Source organism: Genypterus blacodes, unplaced genomic scaffold (assembly GCF_046128005.1).
Source record: "Genypterus blacodes isolate CSIRO-AG114 ecotype Tasmania unplaced genomic scaffold, CSIRO-AGI_Gbla_v1 ptg000012l_1, whole genome shotgun sequence".
Classification (NCBI taxonomy): domain Eukaryota; kingdom Metazoa; phylum Chordata; class Actinopteri; order Ophidiiformes; family Ophidiidae; genus Genypterus; species Genypterus blacodes.
The window spans coordinates 3338992-3366481 of record NW_027466826.1 but is presented as its reverse complement, the minus strand read 5'-3'; the positions used below and the strand labels follow the sequence as shown (position 1 = coordinate 3366481).

At 44.3% G+C, this 27490-nt stretch overlaps 3 protein-coding genes across 4 annotated transcripts; all 3 read right to left on the bottom strand.

Annotated features, from left to right (window-relative positions):
- Positions 1-285: 285 nt before the first annotated feature.
- Positions 286-14773, bottom strand: mypn (myopalladin). The gene is made up of 20 exons (XM_076162066.1): positions 13686-14773; positions 10396-10571; positions 10248-10299; positions 9719-10160; positions 9564-9638; positions 9333-9474; positions 9099-9122; positions 8647-8763; positions 7785-8550; positions 5753-7060; positions 5525-5657; positions 4731-4808; positions 3740-3961; positions 3501-3650; positions 3325-3404; positions 3090-3216; positions 2795-3002; positions 1773-1938; positions 1539-1672; positions 286-1442 (listed from the first exon to the last, which is right to left on the bottom strand). Exons 1-20 carry the CDS (start codon positions 14771-14773, stop codon positions 1264-1266), a joined length of 5667 nt encoding a protein of 1888 aa, XP_076018181.1. The 3' UTR covers positions 286-1263.
- A 2037-nt stretch (positions 14774-16810) lies between these two features.
- On the bottom strand, positions 16811-20746 carry cacul1 (CDK2 associated cullin domain 1). The gene is made up of 8 exons (XM_076166748.1): positions 20142-20746; positions 19847-19973; positions 19644-19746; positions 19455-19550; positions 19242-19344; positions 18980-19069; positions 18191-18329; positions 16811-18084 (listed from the first exon to the last, which is right to left on the bottom strand). Exons 1-8 carry the CDS (start codon positions 20458-20460, stop codon positions 18045-18047), a joined length of 1017 nt encoding a protein of 338 aa, XP_076022863.1. The 5' UTR covers positions 20461-20746; the 3' UTR covers positions 16811-18044.
- Positions 20747-21104: 358 nt separating this feature from the next.
- sirt1 (sirtuin 1) lies at positions 21105-27487 on the bottom strand. Of its 2 annotated transcripts, none has more exons than XM_076165603.1 (9): positions 26992-27487; positions 26554-26682; positions 26206-26441; positions 25940-26092; positions 25283-25430; positions 25124-25203; positions 23494-23677; positions 22872-23396; positions 21105-22485 (listed from the first exon to the last, which is right to left on the bottom strand). In XM_076165603.1, the coding sequence occupies exons 1-9, from the start codon at positions 27335-27337 to the stop codon at positions 22199-22201; spliced, it is 2088 nt and encodes a 695-aa protein (XP_076021718.1). In that variant the 5' UTR covers positions 27338-27487; the 3' UTR covers positions 21105-22198. The 2 variants fall into 2 exon arrangements, with proteins under 2 accessions (XP_076021718.1, XP_076021709.1); XM_076165594.1 differs by having other exon boundaries at positions 21105-22488; positions 26992-27483.
- Positions 27488-27490: the final 3 nt, after the last annotated feature.

Below are 27490 nucleotides of genomic sequence, written 5' to 3'. Positions count from 1 at the left end.
GTTGGAGGCTGTGGTGAACAGATGGAACAACACAAAACAACAGAAATGGTTGAATCGGAACATAATTTGTGTTTTGGAACGTCCAAGTCAGCGGAGGATCACAGGAAACATTTGATGACTATGACCTGAAAATGAGGGATATTGTTTCCATCAAGCATAGGACACATTTTTGCAGACACACTGAAGAAAAAAAAGTTCAGCATCCAGATATTTACAACTTTTGAACGCATTCCAGTAAACCCAATATACACCTCATGTGAATAAATATAACTTTATTCTCAGAAGGGAAAAACAACTATTTTACATTGTGCAATTTTACATCAGTTGAACATGTGCTCTCATACTTCAAACTGCTTTGATTCTTCTTAATGTTCCTACAGGATACATCTCACTTTGTAATGTCCTCTAATAACGACGCATCCACTGATGCAACTGCTGACATCAAACTTTATCAACACAAAGATGAACTAAATCAAAGAAAAGTGTTTCAGTGTTTTTTTCAGAGTATTTGATCAACATACAGATATGAGCAGTTACCCATGTATGACTGCGAGTGTTTGCTTAGTTATCCATCCACATGCATGCAGAAAATCATGATGCAAAAAAATGTGTGAACCAGTCATGGACTTCAAGAAATAAATGTTCATATAAAAGTACCAGGAATTCACTTATTTAAAATCTATTAATCTTCCCCTCGTTCAATATCTTTATATGGATTTAATAAACAAAAACGTATAACTCTCTACATATAAACTGTAAAAGAAACTATTATTACCAATACAGGTATATACTGTATATGATTAGCAATAAAAATAAGCCACGTTGAAAATAGGACTCACAATTAAGAACAGATATCAAATAAATGACAACATTCAGCAAACACTACCAAAAAAAAATCACTAAATATGATGTAGAAAAACAATCATTCAAACCTATCAGGGATGATCTTCAACTCCACTGATGGCTCAACAACTAAGACTTTGCAAATCTGCTTTCTGTATGTGGACAAACACTCCTTACGTGACTCGAGTAAATAGGAATGGTGACAATCGACATCTAGCAGACACGGTAAATCTTATGCCATTCAAATCTGAATGTGTATCACTGCAAATGCATCACACAAATCACATGATCCCCACACAGTCCCCGGTAGGTTGCAATCGTGTTTTTGACCTCTAGGCAGGTTAGAGAAAATGCGGGGGGTGAGGACTTTGCTCTGAAGAGGATCACCCCTGCTGCCATGCTGGAGAGTTCAGAGGCAGCTCACAGCTCCTCGCTCTCCAGCGTGGCCTCGGGTGGCGAACTGGCGAACAGGATGGGGCTATTCTCCCACGTGGAGTAAGTCGACCTGATGTCCAGCCCCTGGCCTGTCAGAGCTGCGTAGCGGCTGCCTGTGCGTGGCGCCTTCTTCATGGGTGCAGGGATGCTCTGATGCCACTGTGCTAATGATGAAGTGGACAGCTACAATTATTACATAGAGTGAAATGATGACAATGTGGTACGCTGCCTAATAAAGCTGATAGTTGCAGATTCTGTACCATAGATATCAAGCCTGGAGGTGCAGGAAACAATTCCAGCCTCATTTTTTGCTGACACTGTGTACCAGCCAGCATCTTCCTTTGTCGTTGGCTGGATAAGGAGACACACATTTCCTGTGACGTCCTGGTGAAAGCTGAAATAAACCCAAAAACTGAGATTTCACGGCAGCACTGGTGTTTCTTAATGGTGGTAGCACTTGAGTTAGGATAACTCTCGTCCCGACTCCTACCTACCTGAATCTGGCCTTAGCTCTCGGAATGGTGTCATTGTCTTTCTTCCAGAAGATGACAGGGGGCGGTATGCCGAGAACACGACACTCCAGCCTCACAGGGTTTCCCTCAGGAATGCCAGTGTTCTGCAGCTTCTCCAGAAAGTGAGGGGGACGCTTCATCTCTTTCTCTAAAGTGGGCATGACTTGCATTACATTCCAAAAACGCAGCACAGGACTATGGAGGACTAAAAGTGCCAAAATTAAATAAATAAATACGCCATTAAATAATTAATTAAGTGTCATTAATTAATTTAATGTGTCAATAATTAATTAAAAGTGTCATTAATTAATTGAATGTGTCAATAATTAATTAAATGTGTCATTAAATGTGAAATAATTGATTAAATAAAACAAGTCATACAATTTAAAAAAAACATTTAATTATTTCAGTGCACATTTAATTATTTCATAGTCCGGTGTTACAGCGAACCATGAATTAATTTAATCTGTCAAATTTACCTGTCAAAGTTAGAGGGCGGGTTCTTACACCTAATTGGTTCCCCTGCACGTCAATAAATTCCTCTGCTTTACACGCTACATGCTCGGGGTCAGCAGGTCCTGCTTCCACATGCTGTGCAAGGTCTAAAATATCTCTCACCAACCCTCTAGAAAGTTCACGGAGATCCTCCATCAACACAGCCGCCATGTTTAGAAAAACTTCTTCTACTTTCTATTTTAAGGCAGACCAAAGCAGACGATTAGACTAGATTCGCATTAGCCCCGCCCACCGACTTTGATGGGCGAGGTTGACGGATAAAATTAATTCATGGTTCGCTGTAACACCGAACAATGAAATAATTAAATGTGCACTGAAATAATTAAATGTTTTTTTTTAAATTGCATGACTTGTTTTATTTAATCAATTATTTCACATTTAATTAATTATTTAATGGCGTATTTATTTATTTAATTTTGGCACTTTTAGTCCTCCATACAGGACGTCGCAATTGGTCTAAAATTATTGATGGAGAAAACGTTTCGTACCCTCAACTTTGAGCTCTAGACTAAATGAGCTCTGCCCTGCTTTGTTACTGGCGATGCAGGTGTACATGCCGGCGTCATTCTTCGTCACAGGGTCAATGACCAGTGAGTGGACGCCGTTCTCCCGCACCAGCATCCTGTGGTACAGGTCTGGATAGATTGGCCTCCCGTTGACCAACCACATCAACTCTGGGTTGGGGAGGCCGCTCACCTGCAGGACAAAGAGGCTGGCACTTATAAGAGAAAAAGACAGAACTCGCACAGGGGTTTCATTTCATTCCAGTGGCCTGTGACCTACCTTACAGTCTAGCCTGCACAGTCTCCCTTCATGAGCCATCATGTCACCTGGAGCCTGGAGGAAGTGAGGTTGGAAGAAGCGCTGCTGGGTTGGCTCGCCCTCAACTTCCTGTATGCGAGCGCGCACCCTGCAACAAAGGAAATCAGTGAATGTGTATGTGCCTGTGTTTCATTTGTGTGTATAGACAGACGGTCAGATACAAAACACACACATTTGCTTAGTCATTCCTGCTCACCTCTGCGAGTGAATAGGTGTCAGTCGATTTCGGGGAGGTCCTGTTTGGATGATCAAATGACCTGAGCAGCTGATTCGACCCTGATTAGAATCACATTGCAAAGAACGAGATAAGGCTTTGGTGACTGTGGAGAAGGTGGTTGACACCTGAAAGGGAAGCGGAGTGTGTAGTATTACCTGGGGATTAGCTGCCATGATGGTGTAGTTGCCGTCGTCGTCATTGGTCGTGCATTCGATGTGTAACGCACAAGTCCCGTCCCCCTCTCTTATCTTCTTGTAATGGAGGTTCTTCCTCAAGATCTGCTTGCCATCTTTAAACCAGTAAACCTAACGAGTGACAGAGACGTAAGTGATGGATGTGAGTGACACACGTGACGGATCAGGCCGTCGTATGTACAGAGACATCAACTTCCTACCTTTGGAAAGGGGATTCCCACTACTTTACAAGAGAAGGTCATCGGCACGCCTTCTATGGCTTTGAAGTTCCTGAGCTTCTTATCGAATATGGGCGCAATGCATTTGCCCGTGGGGATGTCATCATGCTGTACTTCATCATCCGACTCCTCCACCGGTGTTCGCTCCAAGCGGAATTCGATCTCGCTCATTAGCCTCTGCTCAAAGTTGGATACTTTGTACTCCTAAAAAAAGGAAAACAAGGGGAAAGTATTCACCAGTAATGGCTTTCCATGACTTGGTGCACAACCTGTGAAACAGACTCTGCCGAAAATCACACATGCATGTATTTAACACACAGCGTGCATCTATTAACCATTAACAGTGTTATTAAAAGTAACAATCCCTAAACTAAACGCACAGATTGTACTTTTGGTTCATTACTTTAAACCAGCTGTTGTTCATGCACTGTGTTGCTCCCAGCTGATAGAAAATTTCATTCATCCTACAAAAGAAAAGAGTGCTGAGGGTAAAACAGAAGACAGAAGGGAAGATTAACTGTAGATTTACAAAAAAATCATTTCATTCCGATTCCAGGGAAGAATGGGTCCAGGAAAGAAAGACAGGAATAGCATGAGAGTAACATCGCTATGGAGGCTGAAGTGTTTCATTAGGAAAATAAAATTAAACAAGCAAAGGGGCTGCAAGCTTCCCTACAGTTAATTTGAAGTAGTTGACATGAAAAGGCTAAACGACACCGTTTCAAAACTTCAACAAACAAAACCTCATGTTATCAAAGTCTGAGCATAACATAATTACCGATTCTAACTCTGAACTGTGTTTATTAATTAAACATTAATCATGCAGGTCATTTAAGATGCCACATTAGTTAACAGAAGCTTCAGTGTTCGATTATTGGATTATGAGAAAACCCAAATGACTTCATGTGGGTCTGAAACATTGTAACCGGTTCAGCCGGAGCAAAGCAGTGCTTGGGACGGACGATCCTTGTACCTCATCATAGCTAATGACAGTGGCAGGAATGTTTGGTCCAAGAGGTCTGCTCGCTGTTTTCCCCTCATTAATCAGCTTCTATGAAAGGACAGGGATGGATGATGAACACCAACATACTCACATACACACACTCACTCACTCACACATACAGCTACTGATGGAATGGACACAAGCAGCAGACTTGTTAAAGCAGGTTATCACATGTAAACAGATGAATAACTATACATGAGTGATGAAGGGATGATGACTGATGCTCTGTTTGCAGACTTTGATTATTCTATTTCAAAGCATTTGTTTAGGAGTAAATAGTAGAGTAAAAAAGGAACCCATGACGATACTCTTTGATGATCAGACAATCCTGTTCTTGTCCAAGATGACAATGCCTCCATCCACATGTAGCCACTATCAGCAAAATCACCAAATGAATTGTAGAATGAAGAATCCCCTCCAGTAGAGTAGAGAACCTATGTAGGTGGTGCTTAATTGTTTCTCTTTCATTTGTTACCTATCTGTAGGTGAGAAAACATGTACTTCATGCTGTTTTACACTTTCTAAAAGCTAGAGTGCATTTATTGGTTACTACAACACCGACACATCAACAAACACATCATATTTATATGTGATCACAATGTGTAACAGAGCAGGGATGAAGTGGAGGATAAACCCGAATGTAATCACTCATTTTTGTTTATTTTGTTGCTTGTTTATTCCTGCACTACATCACTGAGCAACAGAGCCGCTAAATACAGGAGAGAGATCAATCAGAATTGCAAAGCTGGATTTTCCCGTCCTACCTGTTGATATGGAGTTTGTAAGGGATCAACTCTCAACTGAAGCTTCTTCTCGATGTCGTGGAGTAGAGATTCTTTGCTCTCACGAATTTCTTCATTTGAGGGGAAACGAAACTTGGATATCTTCTTATGTCCGCTAAACACATGAAAGTAAGGAATGACAAAGAAAATGAATTAGAGTTAGTGTCACGTTGCCTATCTTCTGAATGCGGCCTAAAGAAGGTGGCTTACCCGGCTGGTGCACCCTTGGGCAGCCCCATGGAGTTGGTTGCCTGAGTGGGTGCCAGGGACGGCAGGACGGAGCTGAGGAAAGCCACTGGGTTTTGAATGGGGCTGGGGGTGGAGCTGCTGGAGGCGGGCGAAGACGCCTGGGGTGGCGACTGGGCTCGAATGGAGAACGCGTTGTTGAGGAATGGGGCGGACAGCGGCGTGGGCGAGGACAATAGGGATGACGGAGGGCTGGTGGGAGACATGAGCACCCGGGTGGGGAAGATCCTTGGCGGTGGGGAAAATGGAGGGAGCGTCGGAGAACTGGCGTTGGAGGAGTTGAGCTCAGCCGCGAGCTCGTTGAGGAGGGGGACTGGGGACTCTGTTGGGGAAGGACTCCTGACTGGTGAGAAGGTCTGGGCGGCTATGAACTCTTTAGGACGGGCGTAACTGAAGGTGTGCGAGGTGGCAGACAGGTTCATCAGGGAGGCGTGGGCGCTTCTCAGTAGAGGAGTTGGAGACGTGATCTGCTGTAAGTCTGGGGTGGGATCTGTGAGGGCTGAACTGAGCTGAGGTGCGGGGGAATAGAAAGCCTGGGGTGAGGGTGCAGGTCTAGCAAGAGCTGCAGGGGAAAGGTTTAGGTGGGATGCGTGGATGGTGTTCATCTTGCTTACAGGAACTGTGCTCATATGTGGGGCAGGAGGAGGGGAGGTGACCAGTGAGACAGTCTTAAGCTGAGGAGCAGATGGGAGAGAGTGCGAAGGGGGAGCAAGGGAAGTGCGAAGGGAAGGGGAGAAGGTAGTGTTTAGTAACGGTGCTGGAGTAGGGGTCAGCGAGGGGGGAGCAGGAGGGGCGGTGGTTAGTGGAGGAGCACATTGGGTCACCTGCTGGGGGGTGGTGGTGGTGTTAAGGTTAGGCTGGAAAGGTGGGCGGTGGGGTTCAGGGTGCATCCTGGGTGACCAGAGCAGAGACTCGTGCGAGCTTGGGACCTCAGGCTGCATCTGGATCTGGAATGGGGAGTGGGACTGAGACTGGATTTGGGATTTAGGCTGGATCTGGGATTGAGGCTGAATTTGGCACTGAGGCTGAATTTGGTACCAAGGCTGGATCTGAGACTGAGGCTGGATCTGAGACTGAGGCTGGATCTGGGACTGAGGCTGGATCTGGGACGGAGGCTGGATCTGGGACGGAGGCTGGATCTGGGACGGAGGCTGGATCTGGGACTGAGCCTGAGCTTGGGGCTGAGGCTGGGGTTGGGTCTGGTCAGGTTCACTCTCCTGCTGCTGCTCCATAAGAACCTGGTTGTGTAGAAGCTGGAGCTGGGCTGGATCCCTGTCAAACAATGTGAACCCAAGATTTAAAAAAAAAGGAAAGATCAACCAGTGAAGACACTGCATGGCACCATGCATGGTGAAAATGAAGATGTGTCCATGCACACTCCTCATAAACAACAGGAATCTCAACAAGGAGCCAAAATCAACATTTTGGCACTTCACATAAGCTGCCCTTTTATGGCCGACCGTCAAGGAATCTACAAACAAAACACTGCTCAAGCCACTTTTAACTTTCATCCCAAATGATGTATTCTCATAAGTGTGAGTTTAGACTAAACATTGCAGATTAAACTGTCACTTTGACTTTCAACTATTCTGTGATTCCTACACAATCATTAAACAACAAACGCAAAACACCGTCCCGGATTTCATCATCTGACAACGAGCGCAAATATGAACACAGATTCATCCATAGAAGCATACTTACAGATAGAAAATGCCATCCTTTGTTTTGGAAAGCTGGAATGTCCACATATTAAGTCCGGACACAAGCACTTACTGTATGAATTGCAACTGATTACAGCTGCTGTCTGAGCAAGCAGAGGAGGAACCTCCCACCTCTGCTCTCTGCTCTTCTAAATACTGCCCATCTGGTTCACATTAATACAGTGCAGCATTAAACCAAGATTTTAAAAAGTACAAGTAGAATTTACATCCGGGGTCTGTGGTGTTTTTTTTAAATATCTGTATCCTGACCAAGTATTGTTTGTATCATTACTCACAATTTGGGTTTGGCCAGCACAGGTGGTGGCCCTTTATAGGCTGATGCCTGAGTGGCGTCTCCAGATGATTGACTGGATCCGTCACTTTTGTCCTCCTCCTCATCCTCAGGTAGCTTGAAGTGCACGCGGAGACCAACTCGAGCGCTTTTGCGTGAATTTCTGTTGTTGAGAGCACCCGACTTTAGGCAGGAGTTCACCGGGGGGTCAGGGAGAGGAATGACAATGGGTGACTCATGGTGATGGTTTGGAGTCTGCTTAACTTTGGCACCTAGAATAGGAGCTGAGTCGGGTTTCGACACCTCATGCTCGGCCGCAGTCTCAGTCATAGATGAGCCAGAGAATGGTTTGACATATGAGAGAGCATGTCCTCTGCTTTGTGGTTCTGAATGTCCTCCACTGGATCCAGGCAGGTCCTGGTGGAGGCAGGATGGATCTAATCTTGTGGTGCTGGCACTGCGAGAGTTCAGGCAGGTGGTGCTGCTCAGGCTTGAAGGTTCCAATCTGGGCAGACTATTGTGTAAGGGGTCCGGATGCAACATGCTGGAGCTGTGGGGATCCAAACAGAAGGTGCTGGTGCTCAAAGGGTCCAGGCGTAAGGTGAGTGGGTCCAAACGAATGGTGCTGGAGTGAGGCTTGATGCTGTTGGTCACAGTAACCTCTGCATGAGGTTTCATTGTGGGAGCTGATGGCAAAGGTTCTTGGATTCGACTGGGCTCCAATGTCAAGTTGCTTGATGACCTCAGGTGGTTGCTGTTGTTTCCATTGCCTGATGAGAATGAGAAAGAAAATTTCAATTCATTGTTATGTCACAAGTATAATAGCTGAACATCTTTGCTGTTGCATTTTGTAGAAGAAATGTTACCTTGGACCCTCAGTGCAGCAGTACTGGACACGGTTCCATACGTGTTGCTTGCTGTACAGGTAAACGTCCCAGCATCTTCAGAAAAGACCTCAGCAATGACCAAAGTGCATATGTCCTCTAGAGATAAAAGTTGAAAAAAATACAATAAAGTTGGTTGGACACAACAGTGGTAATTTAATCATCAGCTCAAAGCTGCAGCTGTGATGTGTGGTTGCATCACTGGGGTCTGGGGCTGAGGCAGGTTGAAAAGATCTGCCATGGTTGTTTGACACAGGATGAGCGACTGCCTTATATGGTCCAGTCAGGGAAAAGCAGTCCTGGCTTATGTACCGAAGAAGAACAGAAGCCTCGGCCAAGGACTATAAACACTTCAGCACATAAATATGTACAAACTGTATCTTCACATACAGCCACTCTCATGCAATCAACACAAGATTCAATGAAACTTGTACCTGATTCAGCTGGAGATCTGGGCTCTGGAAGGGAAACAAACTGCATTAAACTTAAAACAGCAGATTCGTAATAAATACAAGATGCTTTCATATTGTGCCGATAACTTTGTAGCTTCCTTCTGCATATGTGAGTTTGTGTCACTCTGTGTCACTCTGTCTATGCACAGTGAGATATATATTGACAAGTATCACAAAAAGTCGATGAGCACATTGTGACACAGCTGCAGATCGTACTTTTCTGCAGAATCCTAAAATCAGGAGAGTCGTCTATGATTGCTCCCTCTCGGTACCAGTCTACTCTGGGCGAGGGGACTCCTCTCACACGGCACTCTAGCACCACCAGCTGGCCCTGAGGTGCAAGGAGGTCTTGCAGGCTCTGAGGGGACAAAATAGGACATATGTCACATTAGTATAAATAATAAATCCTTGTTTATTTACCATAGCACACACACACAGATGTTCTACCTTTGTGAATATAGGTGCAGCCATGATAGGTTGCCCTTTCAACCCCTCTGGATAGTTGTAGGTGGAGGTTTGACTCTGAGAACAAAAAAACTTGGTGATTGAACCATACAAAGCAAAATGCTGGACAATAAAAGATACGTTCTGTTTGATTCTACCTCAGGCTGGGCTGTTTGTGTTGGAGCCGCCTGGACAAACAGCGCAGATGAGACCACTGAGGTTACAGGCGGTGATGTCGCTATTTGCGCCAGTTGTGGTGCAAAGGACACTGGGACAGGTAGTGACACCTCCTGGGGTTCTGCATATTCCGGTGGCAAAGTTGCAAGAACCTGGACAGGTAACACTAGCGCCTCCTCCTCCTGAGCAGGGGGCACTGGAGAAGGCTCAGATACTTTAGAAACCTCTGGGATGGAAAGTATGGATGTTGTTGTCTGGATCAGCAAAGGAGGTTCTGGGACTTCTTGGTTGGGTGGTGGAGAGGAAAGCTCTTGTGCCAGCTCCTCAGTGGCTGCTGCAGGCTGGAGTGACAGGGAGTCTTCCTCTGCTGAAGTGCTGGTTAGCGGTGGTGAGGATGTGGCAGGCTGCTGTGGTTTCTGCAACCTTTGAAAATCACAAAGAGAGGAAGTAATGAGGGAGAAGCATTATCATCTTTGCTTGATGGCTTTTTGCAATGAGGCAAACACTCACTGGGCTGCATGTTCAAAGTGTTGATCAACCTCAGAATCTGAAGAGGAGGCACCTGTTCAAAGAATCACACGCAATGTCAAACAAATGACTTACATTACCTTATTTCTAAAAAAAACAAAAGCATTAATATACAGCTTACAAGAATCACCTTCCACATAGATCTCAGCTGACGTGGAGTCTGTACCACAGAAATTGGAGGCGAAGCAGGAGTAGCGTCCGGTGTCTTCCTCAAAGGCCTCAGCAATGATCAGAGAGTGCAGCTGGCCGTCGATGATGATCTGGATGTCCGGGCTGTTCTCCAGCTCTTTGCCCTCACAAAACCACCTGGAATTAACCAGATATGTGCTTTGTTGTGAGACTGACTGAAGGTGGGGCTACACGAATTGTTCGACTTTGTAGTGGTTGAATTCAGGTTCTGCCTTTAATAACTTGTATTCTATGTAAATATTGTACATGTATTCATTTTTATTTAGAGAGTTTTATGGTTTAAGGGACTTATGACTGGGCTTGAAATTAACTAAATGTATGTTTTGCCTCTTTTGATGGGGCAATAATCAGGTGTAGCCCTTGTTTGTGCTGCTGTGGCTCTATTGGGAGACATTTTCATGTTAGGTTTACTTTGAATTGAACTACAGATGGATTGTTTGGTTAATGGGGGAAGTCATGATGCAAAAGTTTACAATCTGTAACATATTTTGACCTCTTCACAGTAACAATAGTAACACTGCTTAAGTGGAGGGAGGATTTCTGTCATGTCTACATGGATCATTGACACCCCTGCAGTATCATTGTTATACAGTTGACTATTTAACCTCATGGCACTGTTTCCCCAAGTCTGATGTAATATGCCGTCTTCCCCCTGTTCCCTTAAAGTGGTTCTAGCTTGGAGCAACGCAGCAAAGCTATATGCAAGTCAAGAGGAAAACGTTTCGATGAGCAAGCCGTATCCTTTGCCCTGTAAGACAAGAAGCAGTACCCGTGTGCTGCGCTAGTTTAAAGGCCGTTACCACGCAATGTTGATGTTATGAACACAACCAGCACCATGGATTGGATTTAAAGGAATCTAATGTGTCCAAATACTACATGTGGCAGATTAGATTTAGCTTCAACCAGCAACCTACAGTGCCTCTTCTTCTCTTCAGTATACATCAAGCTTTACCCGGCACTAATCTGACTTTATCACTCACATCTGGTGCTAGAAATGAGAGCTGCAGCTTTGACTTTGCCCTATGTGCCATACAGTTCAGACAACATCCAGACAACAAGGTCTATTTATACGATATAAAACTATAATAGTAAACCTCTGACGTCTCCCATCCTGAGCAGCACGCGTTACATCAGAGGTAAGCTATTTAGAGCCGATGATTTTTGTAATATACGACCAACAGACAAATAGGAATGACATGATGTAGCGGGAGGCTCAGTGGGTAGTGCTTCCGCTTGGGAACTGGAGGGTCGCCGGATCGAGCCCCTGCCGAGGTGCCCCTGAGCAAGGCACCGAACCCTCAATTGCTCCCCACTTTGCGAAGGGTGGTAATGTAATGTAAGTCGCTTTGGATAAAAGCGTCTGCCAAATGATCGTAATGTAATGTAATGTTTATGTCTCTCTGGACCGACTCCAGGTCGAGCAGATAAAGGTCGATGTGGACGCAGGAATCTATCGAAGCCTCTGGCATCGCAGCATTCCCCAGCATCTTTCCAATCCCTTCCAAATAAGTGGAACGTAATGTTAGCAACGGACACTGCCGGAATGTCCCGTCCATGTTCTCCCTGTGTCACTCCTAGTGCGTAAGGGTCTAATTTGAAAGCATGAGTAGACGAGGAGGTGGCTGGACTGTGAGGCAAAGACCCCCATCACTGCACCTGTCAGGGCTATTTTCCTTCTGGGGTTCAGAACCGGAGAGGTGATTCCCTCTGGAGCCGGGGAGCTCTGCCTGCCTGGCTGACCCGATCACATACGCACAATGCTAAACATAGAGTTGGAATAAGCACAATACTATATCCTGACACACCAGAGACACTACAACACTGCAAACTGATGGGAAATACGAACCTTGCCACTCTATTTTGTTCAACTCTAAGTCATATGAACACGCAGTTGGTACACAGGCAGAGTAAACAACTAGAAACATCGAGCAAACATCAACGGAAAGTGATCCTGTTGAATCTGTTGAAGTGACACATTGAAGTAGAAATCAAGCGACGCACTTCCAAGCTCAGGAATCTTGTACATTTCTAAGACACTGATACTGAGAAACACAACACACACGTCAAGCAAAAACACACACGAGAATATGAGGTAAGCAAAAACTGTAGAAGTGATCTTACCAAACTCTACTGCATGTTCCTGGTTCTGCCAACAGCTCAGACTCGCTTCCATTATCAGCTCAGACTAGAAGCGCTTCAGTGCCAGTCCATTCTAAAAATGGCTGAGAGCTACATTCTCCCAGGACGAGAATATGTTTAGTGGCTCAACAATGTTCAGCGGGACAAACATGTCCATGCGCCCTCGCCCCCAGCCCACCCCCCGCCCCACAGTGCGACACCTCAAACATCACTTCAATTCAAGACTCTATTGTCCTGGCAGGGAAGACAATATATACAACAGAATCACAACTGTTCTTTTTCATTTATAACCAAGAACCACCTGTGAGCAAAACAAAGCATTGCCTCTGAATTATTGCGTGAATTGAAGATAAATACTTTTACCACAATAGCCAGATTTCTATACTACACTCTCATCATCTCGGTAGAATTTGCCTATCACCTGATGTACCACCTCAGGCCACTTCAAGTACCACTGGTACCACACACACCCTGCAGTTTAAAAGCCACTGACAAGCTTCTTTCTTTCCGTCGGGTTTATTTATTCTGGCAAATTTGACTGAATGCTTTGTTAGCTGTAAATTCTTATTAGTTTATATGTTCTAACCGCCGCAAAATGCAATTTATCGTGGCATTTTGATAAGATCCTGTTGGTATCCTTACTATGCATGACACACACTATAATCTAATATGATTATCAGATCACCCAGGCAGAAGCTCGAACTCAACCACACGCACGCACGCACACAAACTATTATGAATCAGCTGTTGTGTAGCATCACATGGTACTTCTGTCTTGAGAGCTCAGTAAATGAACTTCCTCATTTGTCTTAACGCGAACCATCTCAAAGCGCTTTGTAGTCACTAAGCATACACAAAAATGAAATTAAGTGTTAAGTGTAAGATTTTCCCTGTCTTGACACATTTTAACTCGTCACTACTCTTACATGTCACCTTTAGCGCATATCCATGTATCATGTTCCTCATATTTGTTATAAATTGCCTGGTATCAGCGAATCACATCATGCTAATTACACAATGAACTACAATCAGTTAGTTTCAGATCAGAGTGTAAGTGGTCTTGTTAGGTTGAAAGGATTTAATTTGTCTTACCTTACTTCAGGTGCAGGGAATCCTCCTACAATACAATCTAACTGCACCTTGCTGCCTTCAGGAACCTCCCTGCTTTTCAGTTTCTGGATGAATTGAGGGGGCTCACATCCAGGGTCTGCTGGGTAGGGACATTCTGTCGGGGTAGAGCTCTTCACCTCCTCCAATTCCTGGGCAGCAGAGTCACAGTGCTGCTCCTCTGCGACCCTGCAGTCCTGAAACTCATGCCCGGTCACTGATTCTAGCTGGACTTCCGGTTGGTGGTTAACAGCGGGGCTGCGTCCTTCCTTCTCAACATCCAGGGTCATCACAGTGCGCTCCCTGCTGTCTGAACTGAGAGGATAAACCGTTTCATCATTTTGGCTCTTGTTCTGGGTCCTACTCCTGTGGGGTTTGCACGATCTCGGCCGTCCCCTTTTGGAGCTGTTGGCCTTGAAGAGAGACGAAAGCTCCTCAATGAAGTCTGCTGCCTTGTTGAGGAACTCCTTCTTGGACTGGGTCTCCACTCCGTATGGGGCATTCCTTGCCGACTTGTTAAAATCAGTCAAGTCTTCACGGGGAGAACTGCTGTTCCTTATCATGTTATCCTGCTGTGTGGAGGGTTTATGCATCTTTCTGTCAGCTGAGAATGTTGTATGTGTTGGCAGTTCTTTGGTTTCAGGGGCTGGCGGGGCGATGGGTACAGAGGAGGGAACAGCAAAGGGCGCAGGAGTGGGAGTGGTGAGGGAAACAGCAACAGAGGCTGAGGGGAGGCCGGAGGGTGCAACAGAGAGGGAGGTCCATGGCGTGACGGGGGCCTTGACCTCTGCCCTTTCCTCACGGGACTCGTGTCCGATGGCCTGTCGTGCCAAATTGACACTTTCGTCCAGCTCCTCTTGACTGAGGAAGGCGGACAGGTCTGGGAGCTGGGGCTCATTGCGGCCAACAGTATCCTCAGATTTGCCTTTGAGTGACCCGTAGACCAGAAGATGCGAGGAAGAAGAGTCTGAGCGGCTCATCTCACTGTGGCGCTGCTGGGCTCTGGCCTCTGCCAGGTAGCTCTCCCTTAAGAACTGGGACAGCGACGGTGGTTGGTCGTTGTTCTCTTGCATACTGTGAAAATAATCACAAGGCAACCAATGCATTTAAATACAATCTAATGTTTGCAATGTGAAATGTTCATTCTTAATCATTCGGTAAAACTATGATGTTAATGAGCAAGGTTGAGTTGATTTCCAGGCAGCTTCTGGTTTCAGTTCAGGGTCCTATGATGTGAAATCAAGCATGATGGACAATTATTACAATATTTGGAAAAGACCTTGTTATGCAAATGAGCTTTTGTCCTGTGAATAAATGACGGAGTTTAAACTTCTAACAACACAAGAAACTGAAAACATTTTTTGGGAAAACCATTGAGGTGCCTGATTGCGAGAGTATGATGGAATAGTGACAAAAGTAAAGCTAAATCAACATTCTGTGCTTTCATTCGGTTTTTTGAAATGAGAATAAACTTCTGGAAATGTCAGTAGTGATGAAAAATATGTGGAATTTGTTCTTATTGGTACAAAACATGCAAAACCATATTAGAATCAACATTTAAACTAAGAAATCATAATTCAATTAACTGTGAAACCTGTGTGTTGTGATTTGTGTAAATATATTTGTCAGATGCGTGTAGAGCGGGGTTGATAAACTGTTGACGGGTGTATTAATAAATATACATGCATGCATATTTTAGTTAACAGGATATCAGGTTGGTGCGTTGACACTGGATCTGAACACACACACACACAGGCAGACTTTTCCTCCCTGTACTCCATTTGCAAATATTTTTATGACATTTAAGTCATTGGGCTGATTTCTGACACTAAGCATGAGTAGTTATTGAATCCAGACATGAGATAGGGGCCACATATGCTACTGACACTCAATTCAGCGCAATTAAGAGACACAGCAATGCCCTTCCAACAAGACCTGTAGCTGCAGCTGTTGTGTACATTAATCCTTTGCAAACAGCCTCCAAGCGCACCAAGTCATATCTAATAATAGCAAGGGGTCAGTTTACATGGAGAAAATGAAAAAAAAGCAGTCTCATCCCCAGCATGCACGCACACGCACACGCACACGCACACACACACACACATCCTCTGAACTTTTGTTATCATGATTTGGATTAACCACAACTATCCTAAATTAAATTACCAACACACACACACACACACTCACACACACATAAATGATTAAGTATTATAAATAGGCCATGTACGCACTGAGATAACTGTGTCTCAGCCAATATGGATTATAAGACACCAGGCTAGAACACACACAGCACTATGCAGGCAGGTTAAGATCATTTCATTAAACCCGTGTTGAACTTCCACTGTCAATCAAAAATAAACCTGTACTCCTCTGTGGTTCAATGTCAGAGATTTTCCGAGGCTCTGTACAGCATAACTGGCCGCTGATGCCAAAAGGCAGTCAGCAGGACTCTGTAACAACAATTAGACGGGGGTGGTTAGTTTTACCTTCAGAAAAATCCCCCAGCTGGCCCCTGTGCTGGACTGGCAGATCCTCAGGGTGCACCTGTGCTTTACTGAGGGAGATTCCAGTCTTCTGGTTGCCGCCACCTGGGGAAATCTTAGGGAGTCACTGAGCAGCTGGCCCGGGCCTTTCCCGCTTTCTTTGCGCGGTTAACCTTGGGAGTTTACAGGAAAATATGGAGCTGAGTAGCTAGGGTAACCTGTCACCAGTAAAAGTAGCAACATTTGTCAGTGAAGTGGTGGCAGGTTATTTTCGGGAGGCCTGGCCCATGTGTCTGGGTGGTGTCACTGCTCATTGGCCAGGGGGGGAGTTCTGTAAAGGGATTCCTCCTCCGGCGATGAGTCAAAGACCACCGTTCTACAGAATTAGAAGACTCTTGTTGAGGCTCTCACACAACACTAACATAGCAGATATATGCATGTAATTGATGAGAGAATTAGTTTGAATGCTAGATAGGAAACAAATAGTCTTGATTTGGGAATTTTCATGGCAATCCTGTTTACATGATGTCTAGATCTGAATCTGATCTTCTTCAGAGCCTGTGACACCTTGAGGACCATTTGCAAGTACTAGTGCAGATGAAAGCATTAAAAAAAACGAGTTTGGGCATCTTTACATCTTTAATTACACTTAAAACAGTGCAACAGTTGTGTATCAAATACCTCTGTTCAAGTGAAACAATTAACCAAAACAGATCTGTGACAGCAGTTAGTAAACACTGACCACTGTGCAAATACGAGAACTATTAATATCATTATTAGGTAACACACGTTAGGACAAGAACTGTGGACAAGCAGAGCAAACTTGGGGCAAATGAACAACATTTTCAGTGAATTGTACGGTTTCTGTTCGTAACGTTGGTGAGATTAACAATGTTCAGCATATTAAGTGTTGGAGGATGATTGGGGTGACTTGTCTTAACAATAGTATAAATAAAAAGCCCTACGCAACTATTCTGTGTTTAAGCTTTCTGGCACTCGTAAGGTCTAAGCTACACACACGGCTAAAACAAACCCAGAAATCAATCATAACCGAAACGGTCAACTAAAGCTCAAAACTTGATAGGTAGTTAAAAAAACAACTAAATCTGGCTCAGTGATTTGGTTAAGTACAGACGCAGTATTAAACGGTGTCAGCTTGGATCCCCGGTGCATTATAAAGACAAAAAGAAAACAAACAAACAAACAAGAACTGCAGAATCCTCTTTGGCATACCTGGACAACATGATCCGGCTTACCAACATGCTGTAGTAAAGGCGACGAAGATCAGGTGAAAACGAGCGAATCAGAGGTGAGGTTCTTTCCATTTGTGGTCACATTCGTTGGGGCGAACCGGAGGACATGTAGCATTGACACGTGGACAATATTATTAGCAGCAGAAAGTCTCCATTAGTCCACTTGATCAAACGAGACGCGAGGCGGTCCTGTGTTAAAAAGTTAGGAATGACATATGCATCATCAGCCGATCCCACTTTAGGATAAGTGATTGAATCAGACACCTTGGAAGGCACTCTTCAAATGAGGAAAACATGACCCAAACCCGATCTCTATCCAGCAAATCACCAAGGTGTTTGCGTCACCATCATCATCATCAGAAAGCACCATATTGAATCGGTGTGCTTTTAGTGCAGCAGTTCAGGCGGCAAACGACCTGCTACTGCTCCCAACTCACCGTCATGTGTGTACTGTTTGTTATTCACAGTGTTGGGTGACCTCGGGGTTAGAGACACGCCGAGCTGAACCGTTAAAACATTCTACTTAGCGCAATGAGCCAACTCGCGGTAAAGATGGAGGAGGCACAGTCAAGAGTGATGCCACGGATCTGCCGATGCCGAGCGTCCCATCAGGAGTCCTCGCTGGCCCGCTTGCGAGACTGGTCGCCTCTGGAAGAAAGTGCATACACACCAGAGCTGCGATTAGTGGATGTTCATAAGCAATTGAAGCTGTGACTTGTTGCCATCTTGAGTTCAAACCCCTGTGGAAACTCACCGTGGGAAGCCGTTCATGGAGAGCTCCATCTGAAGCTTCTGGTCGTGAGCGGCGTAGTCGGACAGCAGGGACTCCATGGCAGGAGGGTTGATTTGAGGAATAAACCCACAGAAGAGTGCTGGGGCTAACTTGGCCCAGTCTGACAGGGAAATACAAACATGTATCCCTTAACTTTACATTAGTTAAAGATGTATAGTTCAACTAATTCTGAAAAAAGGTGGAGTTGAAAGTTTTCAGGTCAAGTCTGGGTCACTCATGTTGTTTCTTGTAAGTTGGAGCAATGTGGCTTTCATTGAATGGACCATTCAACATTGCAACGCAACAAAAGCTTCATGTGTTGTTGTGGGTGTAAGAGCCCAAGAGGAACTAGACTAACAATGTATTGTTGGAACTGTTTAGTTTAATGACATCACTGTAGTAAGTTTGTTAGTTTGGTTCACTGTTGTTTATCTTTATTGGGTGACATCACATTGTTAGTTTGACGCTTGACTTTGTAATTTTGTTTTGTGATGAAACAATATAAAGGAAAGTGACCCAGTCCACTTGCCAGACTTCACCACTACATGAGGTTATCCAGTAGAATTGTGTTACCGTATAATGACAGTAACCTTCACCTTGCACAATCAATTTTCAATGGGCACTATTTGTCTTTACAACGCCCTGTACGCAACGCTCCACATCTGTATGAGAAGAAGCTGTGCAAGCAAGGTTGGTTGCTTCTCCCTCACCAACATTATTGTTATTACATCAAAAGGCCGAGCAGCAGTTGAGCACAAAGACATAACTCACCTGGCTGGAGACTATAGAGGCCTTTAACCACACTGGCCATTGTCGATGGCTGAACTTGAAAGGGCATGGAATGGGCTTTGATGAGGAGAGCTGCAAAACACGCATACCTGTCTCACTTTTGATTCAAACCCTAACTCTTGGTGAATCACAGGAACAATACAGATTCCATAAAAAAAAACACACACACTTAATTGTAACCTGACACCTTTGTTAAGGGGTCAAACTCAAAGCCCATCCTTCCTAATTGAAGCATTGTACTCACGCATTAGTGTGTTCACGTGTTTTTCTGCCACGTGATCCGCAAACAGCTTCATCAGATCGTCTTTTAGGTCCCGGTTCAGCTTAGATTCAATGTAGAATTTATTCTGAGAGCAAAATAGGAAAAACACAGACACGTATGAGACTCTAAAGCACAATTCCTATATGTGGTTGCCTAAAATGTCTTGGGCTTTTGCAAAATAAGTCTTTAACCTACCAAGTACATAAATACAGGAACTATACATTGAAGAGAAGCTGTGTACTGCGTCAGTGCAATGTTAAAATTCTCAATGAAGTTCTCTGGTGGGCTGGCCTGGAGAAAAAACAGCATTGGAATTGATAATTAGAATAAATAGCTCCCATTTTATGTGTTTATTCGTTTATGTTGTATTAGCTGGTTCATTACTTGTAGATGGGTGGACACCTCTTGCAGATGTCTTGTTATTTTAGATGTCAAATCGGTGTAGAGGAGCTCAGAATGCTGCTGGCAAACACACTTGTAGACGTAACTAGAAAAATGTAAAATAAAATCCTATAAATCACAGCCTTGTTCTGAAAGGGTATGACACACATGCTCACTTTATGGCAGCAGTAGCCTGTTTACCTTACCTGTATATCTGTGCATAGGAAACAGTAACGTGGTCTGAAGGCTTCTGAATGAGGAGAAGATCCACTGCTTTCTCCAGGTTGGGCCAGTGATTCTTCCTGTAGTCTTCCACGGCCATTGCATTCAGAACTGAGTGGCAAAAAGGGAAGCTGGTGAGGTTTAAAACAATCTAGGCCGAGGATCTGACTCGCGTTAAGGGCACAATACGGCCTTAAGGTTGCTCTGTCCATGTGTACACAAAGCAGGAGGAGATCAGGGAGGATTACACACCGAACTCCTGCTCACAGTCAAACTTACGGAATTTGGAAGTGCCGTCCAGGCTGAATTTCCCCTGCACGAGAGCGGACGGAGCCGTGCAGTCGCTCTCACTCACTTCGCTGCTCTCACTGCCTGAATCCGAGTCCACGAACTTTGACCCACCAGTGCTACCGGACCAGATTTCTCTCCGTCGAACCCCTGCTTCACCTCCCGGTACCGGCGTGCAAACTGACTGAGGCACCGTACTCAGATCGGACAGCTGGTGGCTCAAATACGTGCGGACTTTCTCGTTGCTCGAACAGTAGTTGTGGTTGTGGTCGTCTTTCATGTCCAAACTGTCCTCGTCCATGCTCTCCATTTTCACAAGCGTGTCCCCGAACGTCAGCAGGAAGACATTTCAGATAAGAATATGGGGAGAAAGACAGAAGCTGTCAAACGTCTGTGGGGTCCATCTCTGCTTTACTGTCGTGAACTCTAGTGTTTACGACACGTCGCGTTTCAGGACATCCGAGAGAAGTGGGATCTGTAGTTCGTATGACATCACGGTACTTAGGTACATCTTCACACCTCAAGTGCAGTTTAAGGATAAATAAACGTCATGCTGTGAGATAATGTATAATTATCTAAAATACTGATTAACCGTCAGCCACTTAATCGACCTTTATAGCGTCAAAGCAGGCGTTACACTAATGCGCATGCGCCAAACTTAACGTGAACGTTAGTGTTGTATTCTCGGGGTCTCCCTCTCAAATATCGCGACCGTTGGGACAACACTAATGTTTGAGTGTAGTGGGGCCTTACAAATGGGACTCGCCCACTCTAGAACAGAAACACGCCTCTCATCAGGAACGACTCAAAAACCTCGGACCGCTAGGGGGCGCACTGCCGTCTGGTTCGCCGTTGAAGGCATTTATGTCAATTGGAATTAGTAAAAAACCGTTTCATGTTTTCCATGCTTCTTTTACTGACAAACTAAAACAGAGAGCAACGATTATGATGTAAAAAAAAAAAAAACCTCTTTGTATTTAAACCGTAACCAAAAACATTTAAAATGGCAATGTATAGCCATATCCAAACATAAATCGTTTCACACGTCCGCCTATCAACACAGAATTTTTTCAGGCAGCAGAATGAAAATGTACTCACGATTTATGAAAGAGTGACATGGGCAACAAAACTTATTTTATGAGAAGGAAAAAGTGCCATTTCTTCAATGTGAACTCATCGAATATAACCCCAAACCTCAATATTACAACTTAGTTTAACTTTGTACAGATAAAAACTATCACCTACTCTTTGCCGAGTATGTCTCATGTCCGAGTATAAAAATAAGACGCTTGACCATACAAAGTAGCTGCCACATGTCAGAATGAAAACCTTATTGATAGTTATATTTCTCCCAAGTTTTAAACGACAGGTGAAACATAGAAAGCTTATGACAACACAGAGAGTTGAAGTGTTCTTTGGTCTAAATCAAAGAGTACTGTTGCTTTTCCCATCACGAAAAGGCAGAGCTTCATTGTTTGTATTGCAGGTTAGACAATGTGTTCAAGTAAACCATCTGAAGATCACTCATATGTGTCTGAAACTCATAGTACCCACTATTTAATATGCAGTAGGTTTACATATTTACATTAAGTATACAATAAGTACATTGCAGCGGTTAGACCACAGATGACGCCACACACGAGCAGCTGTACTGTTTGCTTGTGATGGCTCCAATTTAGGAATTAAATGTTAAACTACTGTTGCAGAGTTAGCCACAGTGGTTTAGCATGAGGTAAATTTCTAAAATGTCAATGCAAATTTGCAAAACGAGATGTGCACAAAAAGGACAGAAACAAAAAAAACTACTGCATTCTATTTAGTAAGTACTATACAGTATGAAGTTTCAGACATATGCATGTGACCAATCCGGGCACTGAAGGAAAATCATCACAAAAAAATGCTGCATATTCACACAGAGTTGTCACTTAGTTTCAACTTCATGAAAATGAATAGTAAGGTTGATGAAAATCAAAATATATGAAACATATACAGTATATATATTTATATAAAAAAGACAATTAGTGCTTTTTCAACTGGGTATTTTACATTTAAAGGTGTGTGGTGCTTTCAGTCTTTTCAGAATTACTGTCCGTCTGTGCACTTGGTGTTGCCTCAGTGACTTGTGTGTGTGGTATTGTGTCTCTGAGAGAAGCCTCTCCATCCTCGGACAGCAAGTTAGCCTCATCTGGCTCGCTGTCCTCGTCCACTCCGTCTGCGCTGCACTCGGACTCGTCGCTCTCGCTGTCACAGGAGCTCGAAGTCTCATCTTCAGAGTCGGAGTAAACTTCAGCCCCATGGAAGATGTAGTGATTTGGTGTTTGAAAGAGGTACTGACCTGCTGCAAAAGACAATTGCGATCAATTGAGGGTGCATAGTCAACCAATATGAAAACTGACAATCCACAACTTGCTGAAGTGTTGACAAAGAGCCAGAACATTTACTGCATGGCTAATTAAATGGATTCAAATGGACAGTATGTATTGCATTCTATGTAAGGAGCCAAATGAAAAATGTAATATTGCTAAGTAATATTGCATGACTGGGGTGAATGGCTTGGCATCGTCATTAAAACACATCACCGACTGTAGAGTAAATTTGCAAATATATAAGGAGGTCTCCATTCATACTTCCAAATGTATTCATCAGAGTAGACACATGGTTATAAGGTAGGTGCTCCTGTAACATGATCAATGAAGTAATCACTGTCTAAAGCGTACTTACTCTCAAGGCGTTTGCTGATTGGACTTCTGTTGATTCGACTCATCCAGCACCGTCTGCGAAACTCACGGTGGGAAGTTTGGCTCTTCACTTCTGCAGCCTCTTCTCTTGGCGAGTCGATTGCTGGTACCTCCGAGGACTCCGCTGTCTCTTCACTGGGACACTGAGACTGTGGACAAGGCTCCGGGGGTTCCGCAGTATCGCTAGTCTCTGAGACATTCAGGCTTTCCGTCTCCTCTGAGGACTTAATTAGGGAGTCTGTGCTGTGCCGCTTCTGCTCCTCCTGTGCTGCATCACTGGAAGCGGACAAGGCCTCACACGGCGGCTGTCCTGGTAACCGAGGTGGCTTCTCCGTGATCTCAGCAAGTCTTGCAGTGTTGAAGCAGAGCTGTTCAAAGTCTCCGGCCAATCGATGGCAGAGCTCGTTCACGATGACATCGCAGTCACCAAGTAACTCCACATCGAAGTTTAGGTGAGGAAGCTGCTCCCTATTGATCAGGACCTGAGGCACTTCATGAGGAATGGAGTCTGGAAATGAAATGAAAGAGATCATGTCAAAAGATTTCTCTCAATTAATTGAACATGCCACAGTAGACAGAACTATAATAACTTCAACAGAACTTACTTGGGATGAGAGCAACTGGTCTAACTTTAAGTGAAGAGCCAATGACAATTAAGAGGTCCACCTCATCTTTGTCTTGTTTCATGGCTCTGTGGAACATTTCTGGAAGATTCTCTCCAAAGAAGACAATGTCAGGCTTCATGATTGCCAAGGGAATCTCTGGACACCTTGGACAGTGAGGGACAACCTGCAAATGGACTTAAATTAGCTTTCAAACTTAAAGATCTGCTTTCTAAAAGGAACCCTGAACTGATTTTAACCATATTCTGATAAAGGTACAACTTTCAGCCTATCAATGTGACCACAGAAAGTGATGTGACGTGCTACAGTACATGCCACTGTAAATAAACAAATGCGGCCTATGATTTCATGTAATGCAACCAACTAATTTAACCAATAACAATCTCAGAAAAATATAGACAAGACAAGCATGATTGCGTCTTGGTTGTGGACAAAAAAAGTCTAATCGGACAGAGTAGAGGTTTGTAGATTTGACCTTGCTGCCACCAAGGTTGGAGCAAACGATAACACGGCTGAGTCAATTAAAATAGAAAATGAAAGCTTCTTGCATCAAGCCCCACTAGACAGCATGTAAACACAAGGTAGCTTCTATTGCGCCAGCTCAACACATTTCTTGACAAATGTTGCACAAAACACAGAAAATGAAAACACATTTGCTTATGTAACCTGCAGTGTCACTGTGCAGATTCTACTGCAGTATGAGCAACATTCTCACACAGCCTCTGACACTTTTCCGATATATCCATGCATTACTTGACTTTTTAGAGCGTTTAGACGTTTCAGAAAGTGATTTAAAACGTATGTAGTACGTGCAAGAGCCTAGCCCTATAGGTCTGTGGAGCCAGCACCAATAGCTTACGCATGCAGGGACCACAGGCCTCATTAACTCACACAGGTGGAGTTAATCAAGTTCACGGCTGAAGCTTCTGGCCCTCTCATCTTGCCTGCTGACTCACCCGAATGGAACAGGGCCATCGTTTAGCGTTATTAGCCACACCTGTGTTTTTCCTGCTGGTGCAACTACTAATCAAGTCATTGTGCCGCACAGTGTTTTAACTTTGGCTTAATTTTTGTCATAGAGGCCAAGTTGTTTTGGTAAGCAGACGTGTCAAGGACGGCTCTGTGCAATGCAAACTGCCATACAAGTTTTCTCTGCAGAGGAGGATTTTGTTTTTGCTGGGACAGGAGTAACAGCACCCAAATGATTGCAATCTATATCAGATACGTAGATTCTCGGCCAATATCTGTGGAAATCACTTTTGCTTGTTTACATAGTATAAGCTAATAGCTAACGTAAATAGTGATCATAATAACCATTGATAATGATTATTGTACCACTGCACAGAGTTCTTAATATAGTTAGTATAGAGTGGAAACAGAACACTAGAGAAAATCCAAGTGCACAAGACTTCACCTGTCCGCTTACACATCAAACACACAGCTCCTTTGCATTCAAGAGGGAAATCAAACCAAATGTTATGCAGGAGTTCATCAACAACTGCTACTTGAGAATCGATTTTCTACCTGCAACACTGCATGCTGGAGCAGCTATGTAATGTGGTAATACCCTATTTTAAACTTTTTGCTGCGTTTAAATAACTTCAGTAATTACCTGATTAAAGATGTCTTCTCTTATAGCTTCACAATCCATTTTGTGTTTACAGACCAGACAGGATGCAGCTGCAAATGACCCTGAAATTAAAGCATTGTTGATGACCCATCATCATTACCGTAACTGTGGTAACATTACAAATAGGCAGACTTAACTTACCATGACACTGGATAATCCGCTGAACGCCAGCAACTTGTTCTAATGTATCAATGTTCTGTGTGTAATTGCGCAGCAGCTTCCCCTGCTTATCCAGCATAGATATGAATTTGTGACAGGGTGAAGGCTGGAACTGACCCGGGAAGATCTCCTGCAATAAAGAAAGAGTCCGTTCAAAAACTATACAAGACATACAGGGCAAAACGAGAACATTTAGGATCATTTTTAGAGAACTGTAATGAGTGAAATGGTATGGAAATGCCTCCTGCTCTTTAGCACATGGGGAAAGCAGGTGTGAACTTTGTGGCTGTCATTGATCACACAGGGGGAGATCAGATCAGATTTGTTGCTCATATATAAAATAATTATATTTGAGCAACAGGCGCAGAGAAAAGGGAGCATAGAAGCTCATGTCACCTAAAGCAGGACTGTTGCAAGGTGGAGCAATATCATTCAGCTACACAGAAAAGAACAGACCAGCCAGTGCACGTTTATAATGCTGATCAAAGATATAATAGAATGTGCCAACAATACTGTTTGGATGCTGATTGCATTAAATATTCCACCATACATAAATACCATGAATATTGACCAATCTTAAAGTAACCAAACGAACCATATCAGTGCTTGCACAAGAGAAAGTGCATAGAATGTACAGACCTTAGCAAACTTGAAGAAGGGCCGTGGGTCTCTTCTGAAGTACTCGATATCAAACATAGCCTGAGGGTCTGGAAGATCGGGGAAATCTACAGCGAGCCGAGCATAAATTCCATCTCTAGAGCGGAAATCTGGTATTCCACATGAAACGGACACCTGTAAAGAACACACAGGCATTTGGTGTTACTACAGCAAAGGTAAGACCTGCAGGTACTTTCTTTTCACGCCAACACACTGTCTCATTATAGTGTATAAGTGTAAATACATACCCCAGCACCAGTCAGCACAAGGATCTTTTTACTTTCTTGGAGTAGCCTGACCACATCCTCCAAGGTGTTAATGTCTTTCCGCTTCTTTCGTTTCGGCGGTTCTGAGATGTTGATGATGATCTGCCACAACGTCATGTCATCCAAATCTGGGGGAAGTACCGTCTCAGGGAGCAAGTCCCTCAGAATCGTCCTGGGATCTGTTTCTCTGATGTGTTGCTGGATGAAACTATAGGAACCTAGCCGAGAAAAGATCACTTCTTATGAACAAAACATCACTGCAGTGCTGCTGGGTAATGTGAACACACCTTCCCAATAGCTGGCTAAAACAGTAGGAAAGAGACTCCTTACCTATTTGCGGTTGAGGTGTCCAGTCACTGGAACTTGCGTGTGAGGATCTGTCATCTTCATCATCGATGTGGTCTGGAGTGACAGCCAGGCCATTGGAAGGAAGGTCATCAAGTCCAAGAAACTCTGAGACTGTAGAAGAGTACACACAGAGTAAGTACAAGGAGATAAACAAGCGAATACAAACTAACATTAGTTACTTCGAGCGTTGGTCCAGTGTGGGAAATTTAAATGTTTCATAGCCTCAGCACGTGTCTCAGAGAATCGCGTTCCCCTCTCCGCTTAACGGTTACAGTTACCGTCCAGAGAAGTAGTTTAAACTCTCAGCCATCACACTGTGCTAGTAGCTGAGCTAGCTTCACCGGTGAAGTTTGAAAAACGAGCACTGTGTACTATTAGGCGCGCAAACACTTGAATGTGTATGAACACCCCTTCTCATACCTGTATCCGCCCCGGCCGCCCCGAGTGGAGAGTTGTGGTCTAGTTTCGCCGCTGTTTTGTGCGTTGCGGAGCCCACCAGGCCCAGTCCATTGTTGTCTCCACCTAGCTCTGTCGGGGCCTGTTCTACCGCCATCACCGGCTTTGCTTCCTTCCCCGCTGGCTGCGGACAATCTACCGCTGTCTCCCGGCTCTCCGCGGCTCCGGAGACAGACAAGAATTGGTCCGCCTCTGTCATTTTAAATCTGTAGTTTGTCGCCGGGTTGAGTTTGGACCTTTTCGCTGCAGGCTCGTCCATATCGGAGGCGCTCGAACAGGCCGTGCCAAGGCTGTGCTCTCCGTCCGCCATCTTCAGCCTGCACAGCCGCCGAGCAGCGTCTTCCCTCAGACAGCTGGCTCATTTGCATGACCCACGTGACTTTCCGTCCGCCAGTAGTCACGTCGCGTGCATGACGTCGATGACATAAACCATAACAAAATAGTGTTGCCTTCCAACACTGTC